Source organism: Cavenderia fasciculata (genome assembly GCF_000203815.1).
Source record: "Cavenderia fasciculata unplaced genomic scaffold Scf_Dfasci-G-p-12c09.r1-3, whole genome shotgun sequence".
Taxonomy (NCBI): Eukaryota; Evosea; class Eumycetozoa; order Acytosteliales; family Cavenderiaceae; genus Cavenderia; species Cavenderia fasciculata.
Window position 1 is genome coordinate 633,130 of NW_004457736.1, and position 16,464 is coordinate 649,593.

At 33.8% G+C, this 16,464-nt stretch overlaps 7 protein-coding genes across 7 annotated transcripts; 3 read left to right on the forward strand and 4 right to left on the reverse strand.

Moving 5' to 3' along the window:
* Positions 1–7: 7 nt before the first annotated feature.
* On the forward strand, positions 8–1,852 carry DFA_06145 (uncharacterized protein; the record flags this gene model as incomplete). Its single annotated transcript, XM_004361801.1, has 3 exons — positions 8–505; positions 581–1,181; positions 1,251–1,852. 3 exons carry the CDS (start codon positions 8–10, stop codon positions 1,850–1,852), a joined length of 1,701 nt encoding a protein of 566 aa, XP_004361858.1.
* A 72-nt stretch (positions 1,853–1,924) lies between these two features.
* On the reverse strand, positions 1,925–5,384 carry mileS (isoleucyl-tRNA synthetase; the record flags this gene model as incomplete). Its single annotated transcript, XM_004361802.1, has 4 exons — positions 1,925–2,530; positions 2,614–2,823; positions 2,890–5,124; positions 5,319–5,384. The coding sequence occupies 4 exons, from the start codon at positions 5,382–5,384 to the stop codon at positions 1,925–1,927; spliced, it is 3,117 nt and encodes a 1,038-aa protein (XP_004361859.1).
* Positions 5,385–6,990: 1,606 nt separating this feature from the next.
* Positions 6,991–9,016, reverse strand: DFA_06147 (uncharacterized protein; the record flags this gene model as incomplete). The annotated part of the gene is made up of 7 exons (XM_004361803.1): positions 6,991–7,022; positions 7,095–7,219; positions 7,274–7,418; positions 7,495–7,914; positions 8,078–8,416; positions 8,580–8,841; positions 8,927–9,016. 7 exons carry the CDS (start codon positions 9,014–9,016, stop codon positions 6,991–6,993), a joined length of 1,413 nt encoding a protein of 470 aa, XP_004361860.1.
* A 386-nt stretch (positions 9,017–9,402) lies between these two features.
* DFA_06148 (uncharacterized protein) lies at positions 9,403–11,164 on the forward strand (the record flags this gene model as incomplete). The annotated part of the gene is made up of 3 exons (XM_004361804.1): positions 9,403–10,138; positions 10,310–10,687; positions 10,773–11,164. The coding sequence occupies 3 exons, from the start codon at positions 9,403–9,405 to the stop codon at positions 11,162–11,164; spliced, it is 1,506 nt and encodes a 501-aa protein (XP_004361861.1).
* A 215-nt stretch (positions 11,165–11,379) lies between these two features.
* On the forward strand, positions 11,380–13,357 carry mgluS (glutamate-tRNA ligase; the record flags this gene model as incomplete). The annotated part of the gene is made up of 4 exons (XM_004361805.1): positions 11,380–11,916; positions 12,000–12,497; positions 12,569–12,676; positions 12,740–13,357. 4 exons carry the CDS (start codon positions 11,380–11,382, stop codon positions 13,355–13,357), a joined length of 1,761 nt encoding a protein of 586 aa, XP_004361862.1.
* Positions 13,358–13,449: 92 nt separating this feature from the next.
* Positions 13,450–14,686, reverse strand: aspA (L-asparaginase I; the record flags this gene model as incomplete). The annotated part of the gene is made up of 2 exons (XM_004361806.1): positions 13,450–14,343; positions 14,411–14,686. The coding sequence occupies 2 exons, from the start codon at positions 14,684–14,686 to the stop codon at positions 13,450–13,452; spliced, it is 1,170 nt and encodes a 389-aa protein (XP_004361863.1).
* A 1,121-nt stretch (positions 14,687–15,807) lies between these two features.
* DFA_06151 (uncharacterized protein) lies at positions 15,808–16,177 on the reverse strand (the record flags this gene model as incomplete). The annotated part of the gene is made up of 2 exons (XM_004361807.1): positions 15,808–15,842; positions 16,090–16,177. 2 exons carry the CDS (start codon positions 16,175–16,177, stop codon positions 15,808–15,810), a joined length of 123 nt encoding a protein of 40 aa, XP_004361864.1.
* Positions 16,178–16,464: the final 287 nt, after the last annotated feature.

Consider the following 16,464-nt stretch of genomic DNA (forward strand, 5'->3'; position numbering starts at 1 on the left):
ATATATTATGAGTAATAATCAACAAACAACACCTCCACAACAACAACCTTCTTCTTCTTCTTCATCTTCATCAAATCAAAGACCAAATAATATATTTGTACAAAATGTAAAAGAACAAGGTCTAGGATTAGGTGCATTAAACTTGAATACTTCATCAGCTCCTTCTTCACCTTCAAATCACAACTCTTCATTTATGAATAGATCACAGTCATATAATCAGATTGCTAGTACTTCTACGCCTACTACTACATCACCACTACGAGATGATCATCATAGAGCATCAACAAATTCATTATCAAATTCAATCGATTTTGGTAGTAGTCCATTACATCTTCCAACAGCTCAATCATCATCAACATCATCTTTAATGTCATCAGCAAGCATTATACAGCCACATCATCCACAAGGAGGAAATAATAATAATAATCCAGAGTTACCTTATGTATATTCATCATCAAATGTTCAAGGTTTAACAGGTGATGAAGCTACACTTAAAAGATTAATTGTTTGTATCTTCTTACATTGATTAAAACAACAAACATATTAATATTAATATATTCTATTTATCAATTCTTTTTAGAGAGTTGGAAATTGGAATAATGTATTTAAAGTAGCAGATATGTGTATTGCAGGTACAAATAATCCATTGTTGATCTTACAATATAAACAATGTCGTATAGTAGCGCATGTAAGGATGAGAAACTATAAGATTGCATACGATGAAATACAAGGAATTGGTGATGTACGTGATCTTGTCAATTGTTATGAAGCCTATCCAGCACTCTTTCCCAACAAAAAGGGTACAATGGTACCTTTTTCAATGCGAGTCATCAAGGCTGAATTGGCATGTCACTTGGGATTGGAGAAATATCAACTCGACGCATTGTATGCATTGTTGTCAACTTGTAAACGTGAAATACTCAATCTCGAACAACAAGAATTCAATCGTCAAAACAATGGATTTGGTGGTGGCAACTCTATGATGGGTAGTTCATTGGATCAACAACAAATATTTTTATCACAAGTAGATGCTGCAACAACCTCTCTACTTACACCAACAACTACATCTCCTATTACAGGACAAACACCATCTTCTTCACCTCCAACTTCATCACAACTTCATCTTAGTGTTCATGTTGATGAATTATTTGAAAATCAAGATCAAACTAATACTAATGGTTGTATGTATCATAAAAAAAAAACAAATATGGATTGAAATTAAACAATCGATTAATTAATTATTTACATAGTGATAACATGGAGATTAAGAGAAAGAAGAATTGTATTTTCAATTGTAACATTTATTATTCAAAAGAATAAGGATTATTTATTGGCAGTTAAAATCATAGAAGATTTAATTCAAAGACAACAAGCTGATCAATGGACACTATCGGCATTGGGTAGAATACATTTACAAATGGGTAATGTCAGTCAGGCAGAGACAATATTTAAGGTGACCGATCGGTTGATTCCAGAACCAGAGATTTCGGTACTTTCACATATGAACAAGGGTTTCTTGGCAATTGCTTTGGATCAGTATGGAGCGGCAATAGGTCACTTTGATAAGGTTATTCAGTTGGATCCTACAAACATCCCAGCATCCAACAACAAATGTATAGCAATGTTGTACACATGTGATCTCTCTGGTGCAGTTCATGCACTCGAACAATTGATGAACAAGGAAAAGGAAAAGACAATTGACGAGACCTTAATCTTTAACATTTGTTCACTCTACGAACTGTCAAGTGAAAAGAGTAATGAAAAGAAAAAAGCAATCATGGGTGATATTGCTCGTCGTGCTCCCGATAACTTTGACTTTAAAGTATTCAAAATTACAAATACTCAAAATTAAAACAATTAAAAAATAAATAATAAATAAATTGGTATTTCCTTTTCTTTTGTAAATTAATAATAATTATTTAATTTAAAGTTTAATTTCTTCTAATCTTTTAACACAATGTTGACAAAGGGTTGCTTCCTTTTCACTTTGATGTCTCCAACATCTTGGACATTTGTGTTGGGTAGACTTTTGACATGTGATTTGGAATCTTGCAACCTTGTCAATACCACCATTGAGTTGGTAGAGAGTTTGACCACCATGTGGGTTGGTGATGAGAACATCAGATGTCATGGCAGCTTCACCTTCTAGTTGTGGAGGTGCGTTGTATGGTTCGACAATGACACCACTGACACAAAAGATGTCTTCCAGTTGTGATTGGAGTGAAGTGAGATGAGTGTAGAGTGGTACTTGGTCGTTGGTAACCATAATGGTAATGGTTGCTTCGTCTGGACGACCAATGACACCCTTGTCACGAACGATTTGCAAAAGACGGTTCACTTCATTTCTAAGAGTAATAATGTGATTCCATTTCTCAAAGAGTTCTGGGTTGTACCATTGTTCTTCAAATTTACACCATCCTTGAGTAAATACTGATTCCTTTGGACTACGATATTTAAATTGATGATTATAAATATCTTCTGATGTATGTACTGTAACTGGTGCTAAAATCTTATTAACAACATCTAACATCTAAATGAGGAAATAAAATAAATAAATAAAACATATAAAATAATTAATTGATTTCTTTTGTTTTTTTTTTAGTGTTTTCATACATGGAATAAAACAGTTTGAGAACTTCTTCTTAGGATATTATCTTTTGACTCTACATAAAGTCTTTGTTTGATGACATCAAAATAAAATGAAGAGATTTCATTTACAAATATATTTAATTCTTGCATTGCTTTGCTGTACTGGAATTGATCATAATATTTTGATGCATTTTGTTCCAATAAAAATACTTTATGAAGTGCAAATTTATCCAACTAAATAAATTAATTAATTAATTAATAAAAACAAACATTATATATTTTGGTTGTTTTTAAACTTACATCAGATAATTGATTATAATCAATTTGATTTAATTCTGGATTAAAATCAAAGTTTGAACCCAACATGAATTTAACAGTATTTCTAATTTTCTTGATGTTTTCCAATAGTTTGATAAGAATGTTTGGACCAATGGAGATATCACGACTATAGTCGCTACTGGCAACCCACATACGTAACATATCTACACCATAGGCTGGGTTTTCAGTTTTGTTTGGTCCACCACTGACAATGAGGTTTGGAGCCATAGTGTTTCCGAGAGACTTTGACATTTTCATTCCCTTTTCATCGAGAAGGAAACCATGTGTAACGACGTTGCGGTATGGAGCAATACCACGAGCACAAACAGAGGTCAAGAGTGAGCTTTGGAACCATCCACGATGTTGATCACTACCTTCTAGGTAGATATCTGCTACACCATCCTCTTTGGAAATGATTCCTCTTTGTACGAGGACACCACGCCATGAAGTACCACTGTCAAACCATACGTCCATGGTATCGCTACCCTTGACATACTTGTGACTCTCGGATCTGTATTTCTCGGGAAGGAGATCAGCTACGTCACGTTCAAACCAGCTGTCTGCACCACCATGCTTTCTAAATACCTCGAGAATGTGTTGGATGGTTTCGTCATTGATAAGTGCTTCGCCAGTCTCTTTTTCGTAAAAGACGGGGATGGGTACACCCCAGAAACGTTGTCTCGAGATACACCAATCTGAACGACGTCCAACCATACTCGACAGACGGTTAGAACCCGATGGAGGTACCATGTTGACGGCGTTGATGGCTTGAATAGCCGATTGATGCACGTCGGTGAGATCGACAAACCACTGACGGGTGGTACGGATGAGAATGGGTTTCTTTGTACGCCAGTCGTATGGATACTTGTGAGTGTACTTTTCTTGGTGTAATAAACACCCGAGTTGAGAGAGGTCTTCAATAACGGCTGTATTACCTCCGCCAAGCACCTCCATACCGACAAACTTGTCACCTACCTCCTTGGTGAAACGACCTTCGTCATCGACTGGCGACAAGACTGCGATATTGTGTTGAGCACAGATGGCAAAATCCTCCATACCGTGTCCTGGGGCAGTGTGTACCAAACCAGAACCAGAGCCAGCGACAACATGGTCGCCGAGAAGAACTGGTGATGGACGGTTGTATTGTGGGTGGACTGTTTGAGTTCCTTCAAGTTGTGCACCTGTAAATGTTGCAACGACCTCTAAATCCAATCCAAATGCTGATCTGAGCGATGCAAGACGTTCAGATGACACGATGAGTAGGTGGTTGTCGATCTTGTCATGTTTGACAAGCGAGTATTCCAACTGGGCATTGACACAGATTGCTTGGTTGGCTGGAATGGTCCATGGCGTGGTGGTCCAGATGACAGCATGAACCTTGTCACCACGACTCATAGCAGCGAGGATGTGAGCGTTGGAAGACTGTGTCACTGCAAACTTGACAAAGATGGATTGCGAGACATGGTTGTCATTGTACTCGAGCTCGGCGTCAGCTAATGCAGTACGACTTGACGGTGACCAGTGAACGGGCTTGATACCGCGATAAACGTATCCACGCTTATACATATCGTAAAAGGTTTCGAGTTGAGCTACCTCATAGTCTGGTGCCATTGTGATATAAGGTGCTTCCCAGTCACCCATAATACCCCATGATCTAAAAGATGCCATCTGCTTGCGTATCTCCTTTTCAGCGTATGCTTTGGCCGTCTTTCTAATCTCTACAGGTGTCATGCGATCACTCTTTTCACGACGGATCGATTCGAATGCCTTACTTTCAATAGGCAGACCGTGACAGTCCCACCCGGGGATATAGTTGACACGGTGACCACGAAGCATCTTGTAACGGTTGGTAATGTCCTTTAGAATCTTGTTGAGTGCGTGACCGAGATGCAAGTCTCCGTTTGCGTAGGGTGGACCGTCGTGAAACACCCATGTCTTGCCACCCTCTACATTATTCGTTTCTTGCCACTTGTACAATTGGTATGCGTCTTTGAGTAGAGTTGGTTCTCGTTGTTGTGCATTTGCTTTCATCGAGAATGATGTCTTTGGTAGATTAAGTGTTGCACTGTATGAATGATCATTGTCTGCTCCACCGCCACCACTACTAGCACTACTAAACGATTGTCTAATCAAAGACGAAGATAGTAAAGTGTCTTTAAAGATGGTCGTCGATTTACTACCACTATGTCGTAATAAATTGATCATCTCTCTTTCTTTCTAAATACTTATATAAGTATATATATATGCAAACTAACTAAGTAATCTTATAGCCAAGATAAGAGGTATGTATTGATGATGTCAATGTGTTTGAGAAATTGTAAAAAAACGATGATCAGATTGTTAGAGAATGAAGGTCATGAGATATTTATTGAATATCTGTTTCTATCTATCTTTGGTAACCAAATGAATACTTGCAAAGACAAAAGAGTAAACCAACTTTTACTCCCGTTATGTACATACACATTATTATTATTCATTTTTTATTATTAATATATTTTTGAGCATTAGGCAATGTATGGATGAACATCACATCACCATTTTTGGTGGTTTGTATTTTTTTGTAGATAGACCATACATTAATTACATTACTGTAGTACTCGTTGTTGGCTACAATGAGTAAAAGAAAAGATAGAGATGGAGAGATGATAGATTTTGAATCAACAAAAACATTGAAAAGAATCAAAATGATGCAAAAACAACAACAACAAGAAACAAAAATAATAATAATAAGAAAGGTGGAGGATTTGTACCTATTGAATTAAAGGATATATGGGAGTTCTTGGCCACTAGATATACGATAAGTGTCAATCGCACTTCTGACTTTTCAAATTATCACCAATACTCGGTACGCTTTGCCGTTCTTTCATTGATGGTACAAGACAAATACTTGGCCTTTGAGAAAGCATTTTCATTGTCAGAAGAATCAATACATCAACTTTGTCAAGAAATGTCTATAAATGCAAGTGAATTGGTAAAAGGATTCAAATCTGGATGATCACATGGAAAGATGAAATTTGAATGCAATATTGTAGAAAAGACTTATGAGTATTATGGAATAACTGACAAAAAGCAACAAAAAGTGTACAAGGATGATTCAAAAAAGGTATCACTAACTGGTACTCATATTCGTCGTAAGGAGTAGTAATAATAATAATAATAATACAAAAAAAAAAGATTATATTAATATTTATTTTTAAATTCGTTGGTAGTTGGGAACGATTAAATTTTGGTGTACCATTTATTGCTGATTGGTTTCCTCATCTCACTAACAAAAATGATGATGATGATGATGATGATGATACTATTTCTAGAAATTGTCATGGGGATCGCCAAGCCCTAAACCTGCTTGACCAATTCTTGCAACAAGGTAGACTCCACACTTCAACCGTTATTTTAGACAATCAAACCACGACACCCAACGGGCAGTAGTCAACCGTCTCATTATGGGAGCAGGCCATTCGGCAGCATTAAGATTTGATGAAAGCACCCGATCCCAAGCCCGATTCCATAATATGCTCCGAGATCCCATCATCCGATTGGCCACAAAACTAAACATCGATCTACAAATGATGCAGGACACTCTTCGCAACCTCATTACAATACAGCTCAACAATACGATAAGTGGTCGTTCGGATCCATCTGATCATGTTGTGCTTGGATACAAAAGTAGTACGAACTTGACACCCCAACAAAAAGAATTGTACAATAGATCAGTTGCCCAAGAACGAAACAGATTAAAAGATTTGGCTGCGAGATTGCATTTGGTTGACTTTAACCTCCCTAACACAGTGCCATTTTCACCTCGACAATATTTCTCCCGTACTGAAATCGCTGAGTTGAAAAATGATCAACATGCTGTATTTATCAAATATACATAGATCAAACAAATAGTATTAAGAATTGCCAATAATAATAAAAATAATAATAATAATCAACCAAATATTAATTAATTTTTGGTAGAGAGAAACAAAACATGACTTCAATATTTTAATAGATGATTACACTATAGATGGCATTCATCTAGACAACAATTATGTGTATAGTCTTCCAGAGTTGTGAGTGATGGGAATTTTAAGTGTATTATTATTTACAATTCTTTTGATTTACAGTAGATGCTATGTACAATTATTATTGTGATGTTCATTTGGTTGAAAAAAAATTCATAATGTTCTGTTTTGATTGTTTACTACGAGTATGAGTAGGAGTAGAAGGACGGTTTGGATATAAATCAGATTTGGATGAATTAAATAGAAAAGATTTTAAATCTCTAATGAATTCAATGTGTGGTTTGGTGGAGGCAAGTGTATATAGTCTGACAATAGAATATAGATTGCTAAAGAAACTGTCCATCAAATTGAGAACAAACGATGCATTCCTATCTGCCACAACAGAAAGTGGATACAAAAATTTGTTTACATCATCCATATGCTTTTCTGTTGCATCAAACTGATTAATCTTTTTCAAAAAAGAGTCAAAATTAAAGTATTCTATTTCACGAGACGATGCTGGATCTTTTGGAAAATAAATAAATAATGATTAATAAATAATATTTTATAGAAAAAATAATAAAATCACAAAACAACTTACTTCTTAAATTACAGCCACTAAATGTTGGTTCATATACGTTGGTTATGTACATTGAATCTTTGATATCACTTTGCTCAAAGTCCTCGAGGTCGGTAACTTTTGATTCAACTATCACAAGCAGATTTGAATTCGCATTGATAGCCGACACCTTTTGATCGTTGCCATCTTTAGCACCATCAACTAAAATACGATAAACATCTGGAAATGTCCGAGGTGATGATTTGACAATAAATTTGAGTCCATTGTCATTCATATAATCAATAGTTGTTCTATTTTGAATTTTACTTTTGGAAATAACAAACATCTTTTTGTTTTCCATAAATTTCAACAATTTATCATCATCTTTATCATCAACATTATTATTATTATCATCATCATCAGCACTTTTCTTCTTGTTATTATCTAGATGAGGAAACCAATCTATAATAAAAGGTAATCCAGAATGTGATTCTGGATAAAAATGGTTGGGAATTCCAACTTTGATTTAAAATGTATAGTTAGTATTTGATAAACTTTTTCCTTTCCTTCCTTTCCTTTCCTTTCTTTTCTTTTCTTTTCTTTTTAAATAGTTAGTACTACTTACGACGAATATGAGTACCAGTAAGTGATACTTGCTTTGAATCATCTTTGTACTTTTTTACCTTTTTCTGTTCTTTTTCCCTGACATAATCACCATTTAGCTGATGAAAGAAAGCTGTAATTCTATCTACTACAAACTGATCTTCCAATACAATATCCCATTCAAATTTCATCTTTCCATGTGATATGCCCGACTCGAATCCTTTTACCAATTCACTTGCATTTATAGACATTTCTTGACAAAGTTGATGTATTGATTCTTCTGACAATGAAAATGCTTGTTCAATGACCAAGTATTTGTCTTGTGCCATGAATGTTTGAGCATCAAAGTATATTGAATACTCTGAATAGGTTGTAAAAATTAGAACTATGGTACAAACACAATGTGTATCTTGTTGCCAAGAAATCCCATATATCCTTTAATTCAATAGGTCCAATTGCAGTTCCACCACTTTGTTTCTTTTTGTTATTATTATTATTATTATTATTATTATTGTTGTTGTTACCTTTTCCTCCAACCTTTTTATTCTTTTCAATGCTTTTGTTGATTTCATTCAATAGTAAGTTCCAAAACTGTTCACTAAACAGAGTTGAAAATGCCTCTTTCAATGGTACCTTTACATCTCTTCCTAGTTTAGCCAGAGTTGTTGATCGCACTATACCATCAAATTGAATAGTAGGTTTGATATCACCCAAGTGACATCTCCATCCATCCTTTGCAAGTCGAATCAAATCTTCATCGTTGTATCCTCCTCCTTCCTTCTTCTTCTACAAAAATGATAAATGGTTAGTTAATGATTGCTCGTTGGTGACCATCAAATTGAATAATATTGCAATATTACATTACATACACTTCCCTTTCCCTTTTCCCTTTCTCATCTACATCTATCAACTCTGCATCTACATCTATCATCTCTCCATCTCTATCTTTTCTTTTACTCATTGTAACCAAGTACTACATCTATTCAAGACATAATGTAATGTATGGTCTATCTATCTGTCTATCTATTTATCTGTACTACTCTATTAATCAAAAACCAAGACTGAGAATAAAATTAAATTAAAAATCAAATTTAAATGATGTTCACCATTCTCCTTTTTTGTATTTAGACAGGTAGAAATAAATATACATAATATATCATACATTAATTACATGTAGTACTCGTTGGTTGCAATGAGTAAAAGAAAAGATAGAGATGGAGAGATGATAGATGTAGATGCAGAGTTGATTGATGAAAAAGGAAGGGTATGTATAGTTTACAAAATGATATGAAATATTCAGTATCTTTATATTAACATTTAATATCTTTGTTGTTGTTGTTGTTGATGATGTACGAGAAGAAGAGGGAAGAAGGATATAATGATGAAGATTTGATTCAATTTGCAAAGGATGGATGGAGATGTCACTTGGGTGATATCAAACCTACTATTCAATTTGATGGTATAGTGCGATCAACAACTCTTGGTAAACTCGGTAGAGATGTAAAGTCACCATTGAAAGAAGCATTTGTAATTCTGTTTCGTGAACAGTTTTGGAACATACTATTGGATTCAATCAACAAAAACATTGAAAAGAATAAAAAGGCTGGGGGAAAGGGCAACAACAATAATAATAATAACAAAAAGAAACTAAGCGGTGGAACTGCAATTGGACCTATTGAATTAAAGGATATATGGGATTTCTTGGCAACAAGATACACATTGTGTTTGTACCATAGTTCTAATTTTACAACCTATTCAGAGTATTCAATATACTTTGATGCTCAAACATTCATGGCACAAGACAAATACTTGGTCATTGAACAAGCATTTTCATTGTCAGAAGAATCAATACATCAACTTTGTCAAGAAATGTCTATAAATGCAAGTGAATTGGTAAAAGGATTCGAGTCTGGTTTATCACACAACAAGGTTAAATTTGAATGGAATGTTGTATTTGAAGAGCAGTCTGTAGATTATAGATTGTCATCTTTCTTTGATGGACATCATGTCAGGGAAAAGAAGAAGGTAAAAAAGTGCAAAGATGATTCAAAGCAAGTATCACTTACTGGTACTCATATTCGTCGTATGTATACATAATAATAATAATAATAATAATAATAATAATAATAATAATAATAATAATAATAATAATAATAATTCAAAAGAAAGAACTAAACTTATAATTAACCTTTCATTTTAACAAAAGTTGGAAGTTTTTATCCACAAACACAATTTGGAGCACCATTTATTATAGATTGGTTTCCTCATCTAGATAATAATAATAATAATAATAATAACAAGAAGAAAGGTGATAATAATAATAATGTTGATGATGATGATAAATTGATGAAATTTATGGAAAACAAAAAGATGTTTGTGATTTCCAAAAGTACAATTCAAAATAGAACAACCATTGATTATATGAATGACAATGGACTCAAATTTATTGTCAAATCATCACCTCAAACATTTCCAGATGAATATCGTATTTTGGTTGATGGTGTTAAAGATGGCGATGATGGAAAGGTATCGGCTATCAATTTAAATACAAAACTGCTTGTTTTAGTTGATAAAGATACAATGTATATAACCAATGTATACGAACCATCATTTCGTAGAAAGAGTTTAAGTAGTAAGTTTATTTATTATTTACTATTTATTATTTATTAATGGACAATTATTATTATTATTATTATTCCAAAACTATTCTATTATAGATCCAGCATCAAATCCATATACTACTAGTGAGATTGAAGACTTTTATTTTGAATCTTTTTGGAACAAGATTCATCAGTTTGATGCTACAGAAAAGCATATGAATGATTTAAACAAACTTTTGTATCCACTCTCTGTGGCCGATAGGAATGCTGCATTTGTTCTCAATTTGATGGACAGTTTCTTTGGCAATCTATATTCCATTGTCAGACTACTCAATCCCACCAAAATGTACAATGAATTCATTAGGGATTTGAAATCTTTTCTATTTAATTCATCCAAATCTGATTTGTATCCAGACACTCCTTCTACTCCTACTCATACTCGTAGTAAACAATCAAAAACAAGAGAAAAAAAGAAACTAAATATAGCCGATTTTTTTGCCACCAAATGAACATCACCAATTTAATTTAATTATACTACTTGTATTGTAAATAAATAAATAAATAAATAAAAGAATTCTTTTGTAAATAATTCCAAGGTTGTCCTTGGAAAAGCCAACAATAAAAATCTTTGATTTGTTTTTCCTTCGTTTTTTTGTTTCTTTCAATGCATGATGATCATTCTTGTTTCGTATTCAATTGAGATAGAGAAATAGATAGAGAGAGAATGATTCTCATAAGAAAGTCGGCTATGAACCTGACCACTGCTGGGTCTAGTACAAGTCGATTGCTTGTATCATCATTATTCAAACATGCTATTGCAACATCATCATCATCATCATCACCACCAAATAATAGATATTATTGTTCAAATGCAGATTCAAACAATACTACAGCTACTACTACTAATACGAATCCAACAACATCATGCAATCATCAACATAGTCATTCAAAGAAGATTGGAGATCATGTCAGAGTTAGATATGCACCAAGTCCAACAGGCAGTCTTCATCTAGGAGGATTGAGAACTGCCTTGTACAACTACTTGTTTGCAAGAAAGGAAGGAGGTACATTTATATTGCGTATCGAAGACACTGACCGCACTCGTTTTGTAGAGGGATCGGCAAAGAACCTCGAGAATTGTCTAGAGTGGGCTGGCATACCCTATGATGAGGGACCTGCTCGTCCACGTATCGAATTTGCTCCCTATGTTCAATCTGAAAGATTACCTCTTTATAAACAACATGCTGATGAACTTGTCAAGGTATGATCATAGAAAATGATTCAACAAAGATCGTCTATTAAATGAGTCATATTAATTATTATTATTATTATTATTGTTTCTAGAAAGGATCAGCATATTATTGTTTCTGTACAAGTGAAAGATTAGAAGTATTAAAGGCAAATACAATGGGAAAGCAATCAGTTTCGATATACGATCGTAACTGTCTCAGATTATCAAAAGAAGAGATTGAAAAGAGATTGGCCAATGGCATGTCACACACGATTCGACTCAAGATTCCACATACAACGCCATTCACCAAATTCAACGATATTGTAAAGGGAAGTGTTCAATTTGCAAATTCAATGATTGATGACCAAATCCTCCTAAAGAGTGATGGATTCCCAACCTACCATTTGGCATCGGTCGTAGACGATCATCACATGAAGATTACGCATATCATCAGAGGTGAAGAATGGATCAGTAGTACACCAAAACATGTCATTCTCTATGAAGCATTTGGTTGGACACCACCAACATTTGCTCATGTACCATTACTCTTGAACAAAGATAAATCAAAATTATCAAAAAGACAAGGTGATGTTTCTGTTGATGCATATATTGTAAGTAAAAAACATTAAATTAATTAAACAAACCATAATATTAATATAATTATATTTATGTTTTAATTTAGAACAAAGGATATTTACCTGAAGCATTGGTTAACTTTGTTGCATTTTTGGGATGGGCACCAAGTGAAACTACCAAAGAAGTATTTACATTAAAGGAATTAATTAATAGTGTAAGATTAAATTCATTCATTCTTTAATTTGTCTATTTATTAATAATATTTGATTTGATTTAGTTTTCATTAGAAGGAATTAATAAATCTGGAAGTGTAGTTGATTTGGATAAATTGGATTGGTTAAATGTTCAACATATTAGATTACAAATTGATAATGGTGGACCAGGTATGATGGACATTGTCAAACAAGTCAAAGAGAATTTGAAACGAGATTTGGCAATTGATTCCGAGGAGGATGAAAAGTTTTTGATCGATGCTATTAAATGTGTAAAGGATAGAATACACAAGGTTATTGATTTTAATCAACTTTTGAAACCATTTTATTTGGAACCTGATCTTACTACGGAAGAAGCAATTAAAATGAAGGCAAAGGTTTGGAACAAGGATAATGTCACTGTTGGTGTACCACTCTTTCTCAAAAAGTTGGCTGCTATTGACAATGCCGAATTTAAAACTGACACTATCTACTCTACACTTCAAAACACAGTTCGTGAAATGAACCAATCACAACAACTAACAGACAAAGAGTTATCAACTAAAACCAATCAACTCATGTCTGTCATTCGATACATATTGTTGGGTGCACCAACTGGTGGTGGCATCCCTGCAACCATTGCAATCCTCGGTAAAGATAAAACAATTAATAGAATTAATTCAAATTTAAATTCTTCCATTTAAATAAATAAATAACAAGAGAGAAGAGTTCAAAAGGTCTATTTAAAAGTATAATATTACTTGGTTACTTGGTTTGTTGTTAGTATTTATTTTTTTTAATGATGATAATAATAATATTTTGGACCAGTCATTGGTTTAACAGTTAATTCTCCACGTAAATCCTTTTCCATTAATTGTCTGACTTGTTCGGTTGGCAGACCAATACTGAGTAGCCAACCGAGTTTGGTGGCAGCTGCTTCGACTGTCATGTCCATACCAGAGACGGCACCTGCATCCAAAAGACTCTTGCCAGTCTCATAGTATTTGAGATTGACGGTTCCACGAACACATTGGCTGCAGACAACAACGACAACACCTCTCTTGACGGCAGTGACAATGTGGTCGAGGAACGCACGCTTCTTGGCAGGTGCATTACCCGATCCGTACGATTGGATAATCAGTCCCTCCAAAGGTGGCTTGAGGAGATTCTCTACACATTCATCACTAAATCCTGGTACAAGATGAAGGACGGCAACATTCTTGCTCATGTTTTCGTATAGTCTGAAACGTCCCTTTGGTTGATTGAGTACGACATCACTATTTACCTTGATCTCCATACCCAACGTAGCCAATGGTAGACAGTTGGGTGACTCGAATGCAGCCAACGACCAAGAATCAATCTTTCTCGATCTACATCCACGAATCAATTGGTTGTTGAAAAATATACAGACTTCTGGGATATCAATCTTGCCAGCAAACATGATGGCCGTGATAAGGTTACGACGTGCATCGTTGATAATATCACCAAATGGGATTTGTGACCCCGTCAACACAATCGGTTTACCCAAATTCTCCAACATGAATGCAAGTGCACTCGCAGTATATGCCATTGTATCAGTACCATGAATCACCACAAATCCATCATAATCATAATAATTCTTTTCAACCAATCTTGCAATCTTTATCCAATCATCATGATCCATATCACTTGAATCAACTGGATGTTCAAACTATCAAAAAATAAAGGTTAATAAAGATAGAGATATAATAATAATGATTATTCTTTTTTAGACATACTTCATATAATGTATATCTTGGCATATCTGGAGACTTCATTTCTTGTAGAGATGCTAATTGTTCATTTAAAAAGTTTGGTTCTGGTCTGAGTGCTTGGGTAATGGGATCACGTTTCATACCCAATGTACCACCTGTATAGATTATGAATACACTTGGTTGTCGTATCGTACGATTCTTAGGTGCACCTGCAACTGATCCTCTTAATGAGAATGTCTCTATATGTACTTTATTGTCATCTTCACTATGACTATTATGTAATACTTGTTCTGTTATCATTGTTTATATAAAGGTATAAATATATATATATATATATATATATAGATGAGATGTGTTGTTATATATTATAAATGTAAATGTACTAATACACTATTGTGGACAAGACAAGAAGACGATAAAATGAAGCCAATTAATGATAAGCTAATTATTATTATTTCTTTTTCGTGTTCAATTTCATAACACCTCAAGATTTTAATTAAATTTTTTTTTTTTTTTCCTTTTTAGATTCATTCATTCTCCACAAGATAGATAAATAGATAAATATACATATATATATATATATATACACTCTTCTTTTCTATTTTGTGGTAGTTTAATTTGTTATTTGTTATGATACCGAGATGATGATCACATCTCCTTAACTTTTTTCATTCATATTACTGTTTGCATTCACCGAAAGATATTTATTAAATCAAGCGAAGCGAAGCGTTGTTTATGAAAGAGAGAGATGTGGGAAAAGACAGAAAGTCTATTCATTCATTCCAATACATTCTGTGCATCGTCGCAATGATTAGTATATATCTAGATTGTTAACATGTAATGATGAGTGCGTTGCTGATTCGAATCACTGGTGGTATGGCATAGACATAATGATGAATGCAATCGAACAAACAGGAGCCAACTGACGATTTGAAAACAAAACACAAAAAACAAGGGTCCTTGTTGTCAACAATCGAACAAAAACGAACGGTTTTCAAAGCTCCTTGTTTAACAAAAGACCCCCCTTAAAAATCAAAGAGACAAATTTCATTTTTCGTGGATTGGTTTGTCTAGATTTGGCACCTGAAAGGCAAGGCTGATGACCACATATAACGTTCAATTGGGAAGATGTCTCACGATCGATGAGTCAACTTGGAACCACACTCTCTAAATGAAATTGAATTTAATACTTTTAAAAAAAAGTAGACTTGCTTACATGCAAGCCCCAATATCCTCATAGGAATATTATTCGTCTCTCTCTCTTGAAGAATTGGGACCTTACATTTATTATCACTTTATCTGGTTATTATTATTATTTATATATTTAAACAACCCACTGGCACCCCAAGCACCTCATATTATATATATAAATATCCCTCAATTTAAAAATACATTTTTCCTCCTCATTGTTCACATACATTCTAGAACCATACTCCACCTCGATCCTTATCTTCACCTATATACAAAAATAATAGAATAATAATATCTTTTTTTTTTTTTTAAACCATATGAAAAATAATAGTAGATTAAAAAAATATCAATTTAATTTAATTTAATTTTTTTTTTTGTATTTAATAATTCATTCTTTAACTATCGATTTTTTTTCACTATCCATTTTAAGATTAATGACGGTTTTAATTTAATTTTGACTACCACAATTTACACACACACACGCTTATATATTCATTTTAAAAATAACACACTTTTAATTATTATATTGCAACAGAAGACTAGAGAGAGACCCATCATTGCTTGTTGTAATACATCACCTATCCCTTCCCATCCATCCATCTCATCCATCCATCCATCCAACAATCGAAAACTATAAATAAAATTTTGTTTTGGTTTTTGAACCACCATCATCTGTAACTCGCTTAATTCACACAGTTCTGAAACGACAGTTCACCCTCAACCCTAACACTCCTCTTTATCTTCATCCAATCATATTTTATCAATTTACACAAAACAACCCTAATTTAATATTTAAAATTGGATTAATCTGTATATTTGGTGTGGAGAGTAGTATAGTATTGTATTGTATTGTATTGCTGCTTGCCAAATTTATATACAGCAATCCA